Source organism: Tympanuchus pallidicinctus, unplaced genomic scaffold (genome assembly GCF_026119805.1).
Source record: "Tympanuchus pallidicinctus isolate F22 unplaced genomic scaffold, pur_lepc_1.0 scaffold26, whole genome shotgun sequence".
Lineage (NCBI taxonomy): Eukaryota > Metazoa > Chordata > Aves > Galliformes > Phasianidae > Tympanuchus > Tympanuchus pallidicinctus.
This window is the reverse complement of record NW_026294743.1, coordinates 2,992,484-3,006,495: the sequence shown is the minus strand read 5'-3', so window position 1 is coordinate 3,006,495 and position 14,012 is coordinate 2,992,484. Positions and strand designations below refer to the sequence as shown.

Below are 14,012 nucleotides of genomic sequence, written 5' to 3'. Positions count from 1 at the left end.
TCAAAAAATATATATATATATATATATTAATACATCTTTAAGTCCCATTAAGTCCCATTGTTAAATTTAATTTCAGCTGGCCAGTAACAGCATAGAAAAGGGATGCTACTAACAAAGGCGACATTTCCATGAGTCAACAAAGAACAACTCAATCAAAGTCAGAACACTCAACTGGACAAAGAGCCTTCCAATTTTGACATTACAGAAGCTTGACAGCAAATGAATCTGAGCAAAACACATTTTCCTACTGTGTGGAAATAGCAAGCATCAGGGATATTTTGGATATAGCAACTCCTTTGTGACTTCCCTGCAGCTGCCTAAATGGTACATAGAAATAAAAGATTGTAACGCCCTTGATGTCACCCTCCAACCTATCCCATGCCATACATTATCTGAGGCCAGTCTGGTGTCATATTTAAAAAAGTTCAGTTCCTTCAGACTAAGCATTTCATAGCACTACAGCCCTAGAATGTACTTGCGTACTCTGTACGAAGTCTGCTCATTAGTTACTTCCACACCTGGAAGCCACACCATAGTTTTTAAGGCAGCATATGATAACAAGTTTTTCCACTGTTATTTCATTCTACTGGAAATGAAAGTTGACCTCTTTTCAATATACAAAGATATATTATTTAAGTTCTGAGATCTCTTTCAAGTGGTACAAAACTCAAACTGCTAATTATTCTTATAGGCTTATCATACCCAAGTTGTCTACTACATTTACTGTAGTTATCGTCCTCGAAACAAGGCAGAATATCTCTTGTCCTATAAAGCTATCTTTTGTTAAGGCACAAAGTTTAAAACCGTTGCAAGTAGCTTCAAATTCAGAGTCACTACAAATGCATCCCAGGATATATGCAAGACATGGCTCCCAACTGTTTTCCTACGCATATATAGAAAGAAAAAGGGAGACTATTTTCTTTGTTGGAAATAATCTTTCTACACACCTGCACTGACAAAGCTGAGCATTACTGTTATCATTACAGCTCTACCATGATACAACAACTCTTTGAGATACTGGTATATACAATCATATTTCCATCCGTTCATCTGTACTACTCAATCCAAACGACAAATTCTTCTGTATAAAACAGACTGCAAAACCAAATGGCAGAAGTTCACCCTTCTATTTTTCTCACAGAACTATAAAACCTACCTTTCTTGTTTGGGGGCAAATTTTTTTTACTTCCAAATGTCTGGTAGGGCGCTATGTTTTGCTACTTCAATTGCACACCAGCAGTGATATGACACCAACTGGGACTCCCTAATTCCCATTCATCACTTGATCCATCAACAGGAGAACCAAGTAGTCATCACAAGACTCTTCCACACTTCAGAACACTCATAAAGCTACTGCAGAAGTCCAATGGAGTGTGAAAGGTAACAGCGGACTATAGCGGCCTATTGCAGAATGAAGTCTCACAGGAGTAAAGCACTGCTATGCCAGGCATTCCGGAATTTCAGTATCAGCTGACTCAAAGGGAGCCAAATGATATGCCATAAGAGACTAGTCACACATTGCAATCCCTATGGCAGCAGACCACAGGACAGTTTGCTTTACTTGGATGGGCTGCCCTATACCACACTACTGGCAGCTATTGCAAAGGTCATCCATGAATGTGAAACGTGCTGCAAATACATAAACGAAGCATATAAAACCTCTTGTGGAGAACAATTGCAGAAATACAAACATGGGGAGGCCTAACAGGTGGATTGTATCACACTCCCACAAACTCACCGTGGCAAATGTCATGTGCTTATAGTAATGGAAGCAACTCCTGGATGGATAGAAACACATCCTGTGCCCAAGGCCACCACCCAAAATACCATCCTGAGTCTTGAAAAGCAAGTCTCGTGGCAACATGGCACTCCAGAAAGAACCAAGTCAGACTCACTTCTAAAACAACTTCATAAACACTGGGACAAAGAACATGGCACTGAGTGAATATCTCATCCCCTACCACACAGCAACCGCTGGAAAAAATTGAACAATACAATGGACTGTTACTGGCTACACTGAGAACAATGACTGCTGCGATACTCAAACACTGGGACACACATTCCACAAAAGCTAGTTGGTTAGTCAGCACTCAGATCTGCCAATTGAACTGGTCCTCACCAATTAAGCCTCGCACACGCCATAGAAGGGGATGAAGTCTGGTGGCACACAAAGAACAAGGTTGGGCAAGCCAGACTAGGTTATTCCTGCCTCGGGAAAAGGCAAGCCATACCTCAAGTACTGTGTTCAGGTTTGGGCACCTAGCTACAAGACAGACACCGAAGCGCAGGAGCGTGTTCAGAGTTAGACAACAAAGCTGGTGAGGGGTCTGCAGCACAGACCTCAAGAGGAGTAGCTGAAGGAGCTGGGATAGCTTAGTCTGGGAAAGAGGAGGCTCAGGAGAGTCATTTTCACTCTCTACAACTGCCTGAAAGGTGGCTGTGGGATGAGAGCCTCTCTTCTCCAATACTGTGGTCAAGCACTGGAATAGTATGTCCAGGGAGGTGGTGGAGTAACCAACCCCAAAGGTGTTCAAGGCACGTGTATATGTCGTACCAAGGAACATAGTTTAGCAGGACATACTGGCAATGTGTGGATGGTTGGACTGGATGATCTAACTCAGAAGTCTTTTCCAACCTTGGTCATTCTATGATTCTACTCATAAGATTGCTTTTGCTCAAGGAACTGAGTGCACGTGGTGGGTAACGTGGAAGGGTGGCAATATCTGTTGCGTACCTTGAGGTGATTTGATGCTGGGTGAGAACAACCAGTAATCAGAATTTTACTGTGTTAAACTGTTATAAAATACTGTATGTCATCATCATTACAGTTGATATGTCTCTTTAACAGTATTACAGTAAGAACTACAGAGGTTAGAGAACAAACTGACAGAACCAGAGCTAGCTTCAGCACAAAGTAACTCACTGTGAATCATCTCTCACAGACTGAAAGATGAAAGACAGAGCTTAAAGTTACACACAGAATGAATATTACGGAGAATTTACATGGATGACCCATAGATCATGGAAATATTGTGTATAGATATTAATAAACAAGATAGGTGATAGTAATTTTTTAGGATGTGTAGAAGTTGTGGGACCCAAGCATGATGTAAATGATATGGAAAAAGGGGTGGATATAGCCTTAATTTCAGCTAGGATGGAACTGCTCTCCTCAGAACTTCTGGTAGGAAGCCATGTTTTAGCTCTAGGATAAAAATAATGCTGATAACACATTGATAACACATAGATGCTTGTACTTTGTTAAGCAGCATCATACAGAGCTAAGGCTGTTCTCATCAAAAAGCCAAGTAGCTGGGGATAGAATCAGGACAGCTGACTTGAAGTGATCAAAGGGATATTCCTTATCACATGACATCATATGGGAAAGAGTTACAAAAGGGATGGAAGTCCTTTTTAGTCTTCTTACGCTGCTTGGGAGGCTGGCTGAGTATTTGTCTGTGGGTAGTGAGCAATTGCTTGTCTATCACTTGGTATATACATGCGTATATACAGAGAGAGAGAGTCAAAACTGTCATCCTTTTCCTTTTCTCTGAGTAAATTGCTTTATCTCAACATACGAGTTAGACGTTGCTTCCCTCCATCCTCCCCACTTCTCTCCCCCATCCCACTGAGAAGAAGGGCAGCAAGCTTAAGATCATAGGGGGCTCTGCCACCTGCCACATTAAACAACAACACCCTTCTTAATACATACAGTTTTGCCCTTCTACATGCTTAACTACTTCTGATCATAGAGATACATAAAAAACACCTCGCATTTTCCAAGTAGATGTTCTCAATAATGTATTCTTTCAAACAGCAAAAGATAGTAATGAAGTGCTATTTTCAGAAATGAAGCATTATTTCAGAGTTTATCCAAGATGAGTAGCAGAATATGAAGAAGGCTTTCCCATAGCATACTTTCCAAGCCCAGCTACACGCATACCTACGCACAACAACTGGAAAGGAAAAAAGCTGGCTCAGTTCCCAAATCTTATTTTTTTTTAAACTACAATGTGCTACCACATAGCTAGCAGAAATCAGAATCTATAGCTAGCAGAATTCAGAATCAGTAGACTTATGTATAATTCCAGTACTGGAACTGTCAACACTGGAAGTAGCTGAGCTTGGGCTTCAGCCATCACTTCACTTAGGAAGGAAGAAAACCAGTTAATAACAGTGATGCACCAGTTCCAGCAGAAAAAGGAGGCAGATCCAAAAGAAACTTCACAAGTTCCAAGTGAGTCAAAGGAGGGACACCACATTAGCAGCTTAACAAGAATCACAGAAATATTCTCAAAGAGCTCACTGTGAAAAGCACACTACTTTGCTCTAATGAAGCAACGACCACCTAAGGAGGTGGCTCTGTGGTGTTAATTGTGGCATTGAACAAAGTAGTAACAAGTCTTGCAGAAAAAAATGAAAAATTATTAAGAAAATGCTCTGTAAAGCATCACTTCTGCTTTAATTCAGGCCAAAGGCAACTCACCACTTTCTTGAGGGTATTGCACAGAACTCCTGGCAGAAGGCAAACAAGTTGTAGAAGAGCAACAGACTCCTGTGCTAAATGAGTTGAGTCCCATTAGACTTGCTTTTTAATGGTCATTTTCAAAAAAGCAATACTTCTTAAAAAGCATAAAAACTTCAAATAAAAAGGCTAGTGTAATTAACACTTCTACACAGGTGTGTCAGAAAACCTTACAAGTAGTTTTCTTTTCAAATGAGAAATCCAACTGAACCATTATTTGCAGAGAACAGACTTATTTTTGCATTTTACCATTATGACAAATTTACTTAAAACTTGATTCCAAATTAATTCAAGCCACAATCCCTAGCCCTACACTCCAATTTCATCACTATCAACCGCAAGCATCAATATCCTTTGCCATGGCTATCCAGCACGAAACGTGACATGGAATTTGTAACATGCATCATCTCAGGGACACAAAAACACAGTTGAAGAACAAAATTCTTCAAAACAGTATATTGTGTCGTACGGAAGGCCTATATCACCTAGTGCTCCCCTACCAAAAAAAAACCAAAACAAAACAACACAACACAACAGCCTTGGTCCATTCTCATTTCCTTATTAACTAGCACTTCAACTCCTATGTTCTCCAAAAGTCAATCACAGCAGCCAAACTATAACACCAGTGAGAACCATAATTACTGTAAGAAAATAGTTACTGTACAAAAGTGTTGATAGGTTTCCATATTCTCTCTACATGGTAGGCCAAGGATTTGCAGCTATGAAGCTCAAACGGAGATCCTTGCACCACCTTTCATGTATCACGTTCAGATTTCAGAAGAATCGTAACATGCTGGAAAATGTCAGCAGGTTATATGTTGCACCTTATCAACCACAAAAAGGCATGTTCCTGAGGTAAGACATATGTCAACTGTCATAACGTAATCTAAGTTTTCATTTAGCAAAAGTGATTCACCAGAGCAATCAAATCAGGAAACAGCAGGTGACAGTGCAGCCCATCAGTCAGCTTCATATGTGAAACTAAACCTAAAACTCCAAAGTCAGCAACCTAAGCTTACTTCTGTTTCAGTTCAAACAGAAGTCATCATTCACCTTCTGTTCCAGTAGGAACCCCCTCTCCGACACAACAACTGTGACACTCTAGGTCTGATTTCTCAGAAAATGTTTTTCCTAGTTAATTTAAGTATCAATCAAAGTGTAGGAGTGGCTAACAATATCCTGTGCTTGTCAGCATTATAGTTCTAAGATCTACTTCTCATTAACCAGCTTTATCACAGACAGGAGCATCATACCTCTGCCAAAGCATTGGTATTAAGCTTGGAGAAGACTCCCGAGCCTAGGAGAAACCCTTCAGACTTACAGTTACTTAGGTATACAGTGAATCTCAGTTACTTCCCTTGAGCTTGGCAGATAATATGCTGAAGCTGAAAAAAGCAACCAAAAATACCTTGAGCTAACGCTCTAGAGAGGTAGGCTGACAGTCTCAAAAATAGTTAGTGCAGCCCAAAATAAACTTTCTTCTTCAATTTGTCTACTTCTGGGAGCTGAAGTGCTTCAAGACTAAGATGCAGACATCCTGGAACAGACAGCTCCCGAACAGTCTGGTTCTGAAAACATATAATGGAAAAATTATGATTGTTATAAGCCTAAGCTTTCCATAAGTCAGCATTATGAGAGAGGGATGAGAAGGTATTTTTTTTTTTTTTTTTTTAAAACCAGAGTACTGTTCAAGTAAAACCATCAGTAGCTTAGAGTATTGAAGATGCAAATGGGAGGAAGGAAGCCATGCAGTTAAAAAATGAAATGGAAAATATCCAATTATCACTGCATATTTAAAATTAAGTGAAACTTCAATCTAGTGAAATCAAATAGTTTGTTCCATTTAGGAAGCACTTACATTCTACAGGCTTATGTCATAGCAATGTTTGTTTTATTTCACAGACAAGTAACTAAGTAGACGACTACACATAGTAACAAGTGATTATAGACGACTACAAGGTAACAAGTAACACAGAAAGCAGGTGCCTGGCAGACTGCTCAGATGAAAAACACAAATCAAACCCTGAGTATGTTATATTGTGTCAGAACTCATATTTATTAACAGTTCTTAAAGGGATCAATCACTATCAAAATAGAGAAGACTAAGGCACGAGCAATACACTGAAGATTTTCTTTGACAATCCTAGCAGTAACTTTTACCCAAACTGAAGACTAAGAAATTAAGAGACCACTTCACACACAACTCTCCCTCCCACCTTCTCCCACCCTCCCTCCAAAAACAAAACAAAACAAAAAAAAAAAAAAACAAGAAAAAAAAACCTTTTGTTTCCCAAATCTCTTCCAGGAAGTGGCACTTCATGCATTCAAACCCTTAAGTCACAACCCCAGATAACCTCTACTGATAGAGCCTCCAATAAAAAAAATATCTAGATAAGCACATAGAAAAAGTTTTTCATAATAAAAGAAATGAGGCAAAGTTATCAATTAAGAGGATACATCAGTATCTCTTTTGCTTACCTTTTTATCTTAGTCATGAAAAAGAAAAGCAAAGCTAAGATTTTTCTAATTAGACTATGGTAACACAACAGAAAGTGCAATAATGACAGCGGAGCAGCAAGATCCCAGGCTGCAGAGAGTAAGGATTTGCCCAAATGCAAGAACAGTGGGCACAGAAAAACCAGAAAAAAAGCTGCTCACCTTCAGAAGGCTTCAGGCACGCAGGGATCTCCAGCAAGATACCCTTGCCCTCCTCTGCCAACCCTTAAATGAGGTCTGGAAAGGGGTGGATCCTGACTCCACCCCTTGTGGTCACTTGGGTACATTGCAGGTGCCTGAGCATCCCCAGGCTGGCCCTGCCTCAATCACTGGTTCAAGCCATGGCTTGCATTTCCACTACAACTACTAAGATTTACAATTTTAAATCACTCTCCAAAGAGGAATCTATTCAAAACAAGGACATGATCTCCTGCTATTTCCACGAGACAGCCTCCTCTCAGAGAAAATAGCATTTCAATTATCTACTGAACAGAAAATGTTGAATGAGAGCACTCAAATATGCTACTACAATGGAAAAGACTGCAAATATGCTCAAATCCCTGAAATTTAGGAGAATTTACTATGAACGAGACCTATGACTGAATAAAGGCACAAGGTATTACCATCAGCAGCCACCATCTGTGAGAGTAACAGATCAGAACCAAACCCTACAAGAAAAGAGTCAACAGTTTTTCCTGTAAGCATCTAAGAAACAGACGTTTTACAAGGAAATGCTGAAATAGCTACACCTAAGAGAACAATAGACAGTGACATGAAAGAGACAAAATTAAGCTTTTTAGGTTAAAAAAAAAAAGTAGACTTGACTAGATAGAAGAAAGAAAATTTACTACAAGGGTAGTGGAGCACTGGAACAGCTTGCCCAAATAAAATGTGGATGTCCTATCCCTTCAAATGCTCAAGGCCAGGCTGGATGGGGACCTGGGTCAACTGACCTATTGGAAGGTCTCACCGTCCATGGCAGTGCAGTTGGAATCAGACCACCTTTAAGATCCCTTCAACCCAAGCCACTCAGACTTCTAAAAACTATTGGATAGAGGAGCATGAAGGAAGAGTTGTTATAAATTTTTCCCAAACCAGAGCTGCTGAGTCATCTTGTTTTACCGAATACTACAAGAGGAAACAATATAAATAGATTGTAACAAAGCACCACACAAATTACAAATGGAAGCTATAATGACTGAAAACAGCTCTTACTAAGTTGCGGAGGTCTGCAAAGCTGGTGAGAACTGCACTTCGCATGTCTGCTGTTTCCATTTGTTCTAACGTATATAAGAGGATAATATTTTGTTTGTGTGAAAGTTGAAAAAAAATCAGCTCACACTTGACCTTCAAAGTTGTTTAGCCATACCCAGGAAATAGGTCTAGACATAGCTACAGTTAGATTATACAAAGAAAGTATTTTTTAAAGAAGTCAAATTATGCAATGAACATTACAGTTTCAAGTGCCTGAATACCAGCCACACTGAATTAATCCTATATCAAATCATACCAAATAACCATCAGCTGCTGACAACACGAGCTCTCGCCCTCTGCATCCCACAGAAAGCTGCAACACTTCAAAAGCTTCAAAAAACAATTATGGAAAAAATATAATGACAATTAATGAAAGCCAACTGAGTCACTCTAGTAGCAGACAGCTGCTAGCTCTCAAAAAGCCCCTACAGGCAAAGGAGAGAGAAGTTCCACCTAACGTGGATCCATGCCTCCTGCTGTAAAAGGCAACTATTATATACTGAGGAAAAATTAAGCTTCCCATGTAGTATGTTACACCTGAGTGCTGGCAAATAAATGAAAAGTTTGTTTTTAAAACAAGCAATGACAATACACTGTTTTTGAAAAACACACCAAAAAATGGGATCAAGTGAAAGCATTTCTTCTGGGTCCACAAAGAACAATTACATTTTCCTAAGCAGATTTTATTACCAGAGAAGCAGAAAACAGAGAACGCTTACCTCTCCCAACAGAGAATAAGGACCCTAAAGTAGTAAGTGAAATTGTCCTCTATCTGGATAAAGATTCTGCTAGTGACAGAGGCAGATAGTAACAGTACGTGGGTCAAAGCCCAGTCAACTGCAACATAAACCAAGTTCATTATAAGATGCCAGATTTCAATATCCAAACACAGAGTAACATTTCAGAGGATCCAGAGCAGATGCAACTTTAAACAAAGAATATTTGTTCATTGGAAACAAATGCAAGAGAGTGTTGTGAAAACTATTTGTGTAAATTTAAAAAGGCAACAGTATGTCTCATCTGAGAAGGATCTCAAGTTAATAAACACGTCTCACTGGAGACATATTTTTGTATGAATGAACTTTAAAGGAGAAGAAATAGTGCATCTGTCACAGAAGTTCAGCTGGGTAGTTTTGTATGAGCCAGAATACACTTCCATAAATTTGCAAAGCTAGAATCAGGACTGTTGCCCAATGGAAGCATTTAATTTGAAGTCCACACAATTTCTTTTTCTCTAATGTACCAGAACAAATACAGTAGAGTTTTTATCCTTTTGCTTGGGTTTTCTTACAAACCTATATGAAAACATGCTCAGTAAAGTGCAGGGCTATCTTCCACTACTTGGAGATCAGCCTTTGGATCTGCTTCACTCAACACACATACCACTGATCTCTTGAATACATGCTAGGAGTTGAAGACTCCTGAAGTAGTCAGCCACTCACTTTAAGAACGCAGAGTTCCAAAAAAGCATTCAGACAAAGCTACTGGGTAGGTTTAGTGCAATTCTACTGCAACAGCATGTCTACTACTCGCAGAAGCCTTACATAGTTTTGTATTCAGTAGACGAGGAATACAAACTCTTTCACATAAGCCACATGAGAATTGAAACACAACTACATCATACACGCTCCTGAAGAACCAGGAAGCATGAGTATGGATCTAACAAAACACTTAAGTAACACAACTGATAACTTGCTTACCACCAGGCCCACTGAGTCCTTAATGCCCAATAGTACTCCTAGTTTATCTTACTTCTTAGAGAGGTGAAGTTAATAACATGCTGACAGAACCCAACTGCAAGTGTACGTCTTCCAACGTATCTTCAAGTCCCACGGGCACACGTACGTGCAAAGAACTAAATTACTAAGTAGTGCACATCTCAGGACAGACAGTATAAACAGAAACAGTAATAATTCCACAACATAAAGCCACAGTGTTAGATTTACCCAGAACCTATTTACGAAAGCCTCTCCACTACACATGGTGACTATTACAAACGCAAAGATCTACTGACACAGATGGAAGCCTGTTTAATGATTTAGGTCATTACTCTTACTACAGAACTGCACCTATTATCTTAGCAAGATAGTAATGCTTTGATATAATCTCACTAGTCATCCTCAGTAATATCAAATCAGTTAATTCCTGCTAATGAGTACACAGCAGTCTCAGAACATTAGAGAAATGAGCATTTTCTGCATTTGCTAGTAAAAAAAAAAAAAAAAAACTAGTAAAAAATATCAATAAAACCTCTCATACACAATTGAATGACTACAGAGGAAGAATAAAAAAAAAAAAGCAGAGTTCACTCAAATAAGATTGAGAACAGGACTAGTAGAAAGCCTCATTAAAAACTATTTTTTAACATTCTTTTAAGGTGAGAGAAAACATTCCAGAACTCATTCTGAAATAATAGAAGTATGAGATAAACCTAGTTTAGGAACTGGATTAAAAAGGCCAGAGAACACAGGCCCTCAAACTAGACGCACATGCTACATTCCACTCTCTCAAGTGTTCCTACTGAGAATAGGAAAACCCTGAGAAAGGTTTTTATGATTCAAATGCTTGATCTCTGCAATCTTATGAACATATAAGAACGAACAGTCCTCAGAAAGCAAGAAACTACATACTTGTAGAAACATTTCCATGGGCTCATTGAGATAGGGAATAGAATATAACTACGTGATTATTTCTTCCAGAAAACTTTATGACAATTCTGTGTAGACACCATCCAGCAGCACGTGAACTGAAGAGCCTTGAAGGTAGGCCTCCCAACTAAAATAACCTTCCAGCAACCAAGGGAGCAAGACCCAATTCTAGAAAGGACAGTCATAAAGATACCATTATAGCTACTGACAGTCATGTCAAGTACTTCATATTGGCTCTCAGTGTCTATCACGTGCTAGGTGTACTTAGTTCTGAACGTCAAGGACAGCATTGTTGTGGGAACAGTGCTCCTTTCTGTCCAACAAACATTATTTTCTGTAAGTTTCTACTAGAAGTAATGCTAAATCTACTTCCCTAATGACATGAGAACTTCAGCTTTACGTTTCCCACTGAAATGTTAAAGTTTCAGGAATAGAAACCCAAGTGTGATTTTTAAGATAAAACCCTGGTGACACATCTGCACAGAATATACCTGTGGATCTAACTCAGCCTGACAAACAATTCTCTTTGTGCCTTTACACATACAGAATGACACATTCTTAATACTGTCTATGTATGCTAACACAACTTTTGCATTTTGATAAATTTCTGGTTATTTGTTTTGCTGCTGGCCTGACACAAAGCGCATTGCCTGTTTCTGCCTTTTTTTTTTAAACCTTGTTTATGTCTTCATGTTTGCCACAAAGAAACACTACTTCAAATACTGGAAACACTCATTTGTACTGACACAAATGCACTTACAACTCTGAAGACACAACACAAACTAGCAAGTTAGTAATGGTCCAACTAGCCCCTCATTTCTTCCATGCTGGTACAGCTGCTTCCCCTCACCTCACTGCTAAACTGTTAAAGAGTCACAAGGTGCTCCCAGCTGCAGCTGCCCACAAGTCGGTTGTCTTAAACAGAAAATCAGGTGTAGTGACCTCCAGAATCAGCAGAGACAGTGCCTGAAGGCCTTCGCAGTTCTTATCTGTCTCAAAATCTCCATTGTTTTCATGTTTTTGCTTACACTTATCTGAAATCACATGTCAACTGCTAGCTTCCCTCTTTGAAGAATTGTTATGCTGGGGTTAGTAGCAGCACACAGATGAATCAACATCAATTCTTGATTCAACCTTTCTGCACCTACTTGTCACTTCCCACCGCTTGAAATCACATACTACTCTTGGTAACCATTACCTCCCACAATTAAGCCTGCAAAGACAATCAGGTTAATCAAAGCAGATTTGTAATTCTCTGGTTCTTCCCAGCCCCGTTCTACAGTTTGGGGAAAAACAAGCAGGTCAAATACCCCTGAAAAATATTTCCCATTGGCTCACAACCTCTCCGTTGCAAAAATAAAAAAGCCATAGAGAACAAGCAGTCTTAGTATCTTTTCTGACACACGACAAAAACCCACCCCAGTTTACATCTTTCAAAGCAAATCATAGTGTTCACTATTGGATTTTCAAAATATTCTTTCACAAGTGGAATCCAAAAATCAGAATTGAAAACGATTTGAGAACTGGGAACTTTGAGGACTGGGAAAAGGATTGTTGCAGAATGTGGTAAGGGAGGGGAAAAAAAAGACAGTGAGATAGGTAACAGCTCTAACAATTCCCATATGCAGCATGCGGATCTCTTTACTACAGAAAGAGAGAACTTCCCTTCCAGAGATTTGGTGCTTCTCCAAGATCTTCTCCCTACCACACTGCTCCCTGAAGATGAAAGAACAGTCCTTCCAGACAGATGCTTCATTGCATCTACTTCCTTGCTTTGCTAAATAACTAGGGTAAACTCGGCACTCAAGCAAATGGACAATGATCTTGAGTATCAAGGTGAAGTAACACATTACCTACCTTGGTTTTATTTTCCCTTGTTTTATAAACTTATCACAACACTACAAATTGTATTCTCTCCCTGCATTCAAGAGTTTAATTACCAGGGCCTCCAGCAACATACCAAAGCAGCGAGATTAAAAACAAATGAGAAAATAAATGTTGCTATAAACTACAGTTTGTAAGGGAATAGTATTACAGATGTCATGTAAGGTACAGCTAAAACAAACGCTAATCAACTGCAGGAGCACATCTGATCCAGTATCACAAAGACATTCTACTTGTGCCCAGGCATCCAAACCCTCACTCAGATGACATGCCAGGTATGCTTGTACTGTTTTTGAAATGTCCACTAGCTAACACACTTGCTTAAGAAGGCTAAAATAAAGGGGAAAAAAGGGTATTAAAGCGCTGAAATAGAGCAACAACATTTCTGCCTTTTCTGTCTCACCACCACCAATGCCTTCATCCTATCACCTTATTCCCTTCTAACAATGCTTAAACGTAGATGTGAAAATCATAAAACTCCATCTCAATTGAACATCTATACTGCCAAAAGCAAGTACCTTTCCAATTATTTTTTTAAGCTCTAAAGCATTAATGATCACTAGCAGAAACTATCTAGTGAGACTACATTGGTAAACTGCAATTATAAATCCCCACTAGTTTTGAAAAACCATTGACCAACAAATCTCCCAGCATGCTCTCCAAATACAGAACCTTCATTCCAACAGGAACTTTCAGTAGGAAAAAGGCCACAGGACCAGCAGACACTGATGTTCACACAAGCATAATGCAACACAACCCAGAAGGCGATTTTTCAGGGGTTTTTTTTTTGGATTCTGCCCTGTAGGTGCTAGCACAATGGAATTTCAGTACCATAATTGCCTCTCTATCTGCGTGCCAGCCTCAAAAATAACAGGTAAAAAGAAAAAAATACATGTAAAACAAACATTCTCTATTTTAAATTACATGAATCACAAAATAAGTTTCTTTTAATTCACTAGTTCAAACAACGTAATTTATAACCATGACACAAATAGAGAAGAAGCACAAAAGGGAAAATGCAGAAATAACATAACGTTCCCAAGGTTCAGTTTACAAGGACCTCACACAAAGTTTTTGGTGTTTTTTTTTTTCTTTTTGCAACTCCTACTAGAAACAGTATTATTTGCTACAAATGCAGTAGCTGCCAAAAGCTATGATCCATCTAAAGCAAACATGTTTAAGATGGAAATAGAGTGTTAATGCTG

The 14,012-nt window shown here is 39.1% G+C and overlaps 1 protein-coding gene across 7 annotated transcripts in view; it reads right to left on the bottom strand.

Moving 5' to 3' along the window:
• ANAPC10 (anaphase promoting complex subunit 10) overlaps window positions 1-14,012 on the bottom strand; it is a 153,327-nt gene that overhangs the window by 126,091 nt on the left and 13,224 nt on the right. Inside the window, exon 5 of one of the 7 annotated variants that reach the window (XM_052690427.1) lies at window positions 5,965-6,093. The exons of the other annotated variants lie outside the window; for them this stretch is intronic. Coding sequence (XP_052546387.1) covers window positions 5,980-6,093 — 114 coding nt within the window. The 3' untranslated portion in view covers window positions 5,965-5,979. Of the gene's footprint in view, window positions 1-5,964; window positions 6,094-14,012 lie in introns of those variants that run through there. 7 annotated transcript variants of the gene reach the window in all.